Here is a 3,636-nt window from a genome sequence, read left to right on the forward strand (position 1 = left end):
AAACAAAGAAAAATCAAATAAGCAAAAGTTATTGATACTTAGCTTCTTTATAATGGAAGTGATTGCTTTGACGAAACGAACAAGCTCCCCGTATCTCCGCAACAGCAACAAGGCAAAACTTTGGAAAATAGAGTGAGTCACGTGTTCAACACGCTGTCCTTAAGACATTAGCGCCCGGCTACACTCAAGAGTGATGCTATAGCCCTCACAGGACGGATATCTCCAGGATAAAACACCCTAATACACCTACTACTAGCATATGTAGTAGATGCTCAACTTGAGCTTGGCAACTCCGAAAAAACCGTTAAGGAAAATCGCGAATGCTTAAAAACCGCTATAAAATATTTTCCCTTAGGGGTCCCTCTAAAATATAGAGCAACCCCTTTCCCATAGATTTTACAAAAGTAGTGAATTTCTTTATATAATTGACAAATACAACTTAAGAAGAAAAACTCCCCGATGTGGGACTAAAAGCTTTATATAGTTTCTTAAAACTACTAAAAATTGGAAACTCCACGATGTGGGACTAAAAAGTTTCATTCACAAAATAAAACAATAAATTATAATTTTTTACTAAAACTTTAAAAAATTATTTTTTTTATTAATCGTTTTCCAACACGCAATGGGTGAACTCAACAAAGAGCAAACCACCTTGGAGCCGTAGCTGCTCTTATCAGTGTCCCATTGTGGTCCTTGGTAGTTTCTATTAGATAAGAATCCTTTGCGCTATATAAACTCGAAGAACGTGTTCATTCCCTGTACTGATCGACATAACCTTGAGGTTGTATTTAAAGCATAATGGCTGAAATTCATCAGCTTGAGGTTGAAACTAAATGCAAGTCCTCTGCAGAGAGGTTTTACGCTTTGATGACTCGTGATGCACCCAAACTTCCAAAATATGCTCCTCAAACGATCCTCAATGTCCAAGTTTTCCCCCGAGATGGTGAAGTTCGTGGGGGAAGTATATTTGTTTGGGAATATGTACCAAGTACGAAGTTTGTAACTGTCTGACATCCAATTTTTTCTTTTCATGTTCTGTAAATCCGCAATTACTAATTCTTAACCAACTTTGTTCATGATTACAGGAGACAACCCTTTTGTTGCGTTGTCGATAGAGAAGGTAACTGCGGTTGACCCTAAAAACTTGTCAATAACTACCACAGTTCTTGAAGGAGATCTCACAAATGGCTACACAAGTTTTGTCATCACACTTGCTATCACTCCAACAAAGAGGGATGGGAACTATAATTTCATTGTGAAGTGGGTTGTACAGTATGTGAAAGCCAATGAAGATGTCCCTGATCCAACAAACTTTATGATATTTCTGGAAGAGTTTACCAAGGAGTTGGATAACAATTTGCTCAAGGAAGAATAGACAAGATTGATCTACCCATATACATATATGTTAAGTCATGCCTGTTATTGGAGGAAGATACGTACATGTTTGTGCTCGATGTTTAAATATAATGGACATCTAAATAAATTTGTAATATGGACTTGCCAGACATTGTATTAAGAAAAATAAGCCGGAGATACGCGGTACTTGAAAATCATCATCATAAGCATTTACCTCCAGCTATTATATGGAAAAACTGAAATTACATAAATGAATAAATAGACAGAGTCTTCACCTCATGTATAAACCGCTTTTAAGTACAAGAACCACGTAAACACCATATTAAACTTGGACTCTCTCCATGGGTCCGGTCAATGGAATTATCAACGCCAACAACTTCACCACTCAGATAGGAGGGCGTCTCGATTTTTCTTATAACATATTTGTTTGTATCTGACTCGGGATCTGGATCCGAGTCAATCCCTGACTCGACGCGAGTTGGGTCAGGTCTGTCTCGACGTCTGACTCAAATATAACTCCTGACTTGAACCCGTTTAACTCAGAGACATTTCATCCCGTAAACAATATTGGAGTCCCTATACCAACACCATGTTTGTTTGTTCTTTGTTTTTTTGATATTGGTCGTCTGGATCTGACTCATATGGATCAGACTCAATATATTTGTTTATTGAGTCAGATCTGACTCAACTAACTCATCAAAAATATATGAATTAGTGGTTAAATCCTATAAATCAAGGATATTTTATTACCTGACCCAAACTTAAATTGTAAAACAAACTATTTTGTTAGGTTGTTAGGTCTTGACTCAGATAGCGAGTCAAAAATATTTGGTTAGGACCGACTGATAACTAAAATTGTAAAACAAATAGCCTTACATCTGACTGAAATCCAGATCATGAGTCAGACACAAACAAACATGATGAAAGTCTCATTCATACATGTCTTATTCCGGATCATGAGTCAGATAGGAACAAACATGGTGCAAGTCTCATTTATATCTGTCTTCTTCAAGTTCCATATTTCGATATATGGACAATTTCATCTTTCATCTTTCAAAAATAAACAGTTTGGTCCTTTTGCAAAAAATTTAAAGAGCAGAAGAAAAAAAAAAGAGGAAGAAGTACTACTTCATCATTAAAGATGTTTAGCATCTTCATCAAATTTAGTACAAAACCATTAAAGATGTTTTAACAAGTACTACTCACACTACAGAATCTTCAACAAATTTGGTACCAAACCATTAAAGAAGTTTTACTGAATAGTACTAAACTTCTTCACTGTTCAGGTGACTGAAACGAGGAATTTCAGAACTCCATAACTGTATAACAACCTACAGTTTTAACAAGTAATACTCCTACACTTATTCACTATCCAAGTAACTGGAGCAAGAAATTTTCGTCACTCCGTAGCTATATAACAACCTACAGTTTTAACAAGTAATACTCCTATACTTATTTGCGGTTCAAGTAACTGAAGCGAGGAATTTCCGTAACTCCATAACCATATAACATCCAATAATATTCACGATATCTAAGCAAGTCCAGCATTTCGTATATCCATGCTACCAAACTGATGCAGGGCATATACATGTTCCAGAAGATTCCACATAGAATCTTGCATTCTAAGTTTTCCTAGTTCATGTCTTTCTTTATTTTAGGACTCTTTTAGATTTCCTTTTTGTTTTACGTTTCCTAGTTTAGTTATTTGCTTAAGCCTATATAAAGGATGGTCTTGTTCTTGTGTAAAAACACAACTTATTAATCGATTATTATTATCAAACTATCTTCTTCTTCATCTATTTCTCTCTGTTTATTCTTCTTCTTAACCAATTCTCCTCTTTCTTTACCTTTAGGAATCTCTGTATTGCTTTCTTTCTCTTATACCACATCAATTGGTATCATCCGCTTAATTTAGGTATTTCAACTTTTACTAGATCCTGTTTTAATCGCTTCCGCAATCCTACAAAAAAAACAAATAGATATATACCTCTAGTAATGTATAACTACAGCCAATACAAATATTGCTACAGTTTCAGATAACCTAACAAAACTTGAGAAAACTTGCTTTACTCAGTATGAAAGTTCTGAAAAGAAGTTTGAAGATATTCATCTGATTCTAGACAAGTTTGTAACTACTCTTAAGATTGAGGATGAAGAAACTTTAAATCTACTGGCTGATGCTAAGAAACCTTCATCATCAAAGAAGAATTCGTTTGTTCACAACGATGGTATTCCTGATGAAATCATGCAAAAGATAAAAAAAAAACTACAACATGAGGG

General features: G+C 35.1%; 1 protein-coding gene across 1 annotated transcript; it reads left to right on the forward strand.

The window, feature by feature from the left end:
* The first annotated feature begins 798 nt into the window (after positions 1 to 798).
* LOC113291189 (MLP-like protein 43) lies at positions 799 to 1,375 on the forward strand. Its single transcript, XM_026540751.1, has 2 exons — positions 799 to 988; positions 1,086 to 1,375. The coding sequence occupies exons 1-2, from the start codon at positions 799 to 801 to the stop codon at positions 1,373 to 1,375; spliced, it is 480 nt and encodes a 159-aa protein (XP_026396536.1).
* The last annotated feature ends 2,261 nt before the right edge of the window (positions 1,376 to 3,636 follow it).

This window comes from Papaver somniferum, chromosome 6 (assembly GCF_003573695.1).
Source record: "Papaver somniferum cultivar HN1 chromosome 6, ASM357369v1, whole genome shotgun sequence".
NCBI lineage: Eukaryota > Viridiplantae > Streptophyta > Magnoliopsida > Ranunculales > Papaveraceae > Papaver > Papaver somniferum.

What these genes read in the sequence shown, in the direction of transcription:
- LOC113291189 (XM_026540751.1), top strand. Translation starts at nt 799, where the DNA reads ATGGCTGAAATTCATCAGCTTGAGGTTGAAACTAAATGCAAGTCCTCT. An exon ending in TGTTTGGGAATATGTACCAA is followed by an intron (nt 989 to 1,085) that starts GTACGAAGTTTG and finishes TCATGATTACAG; the next exon opens with GAGACAACCCTTTTGTTGCG.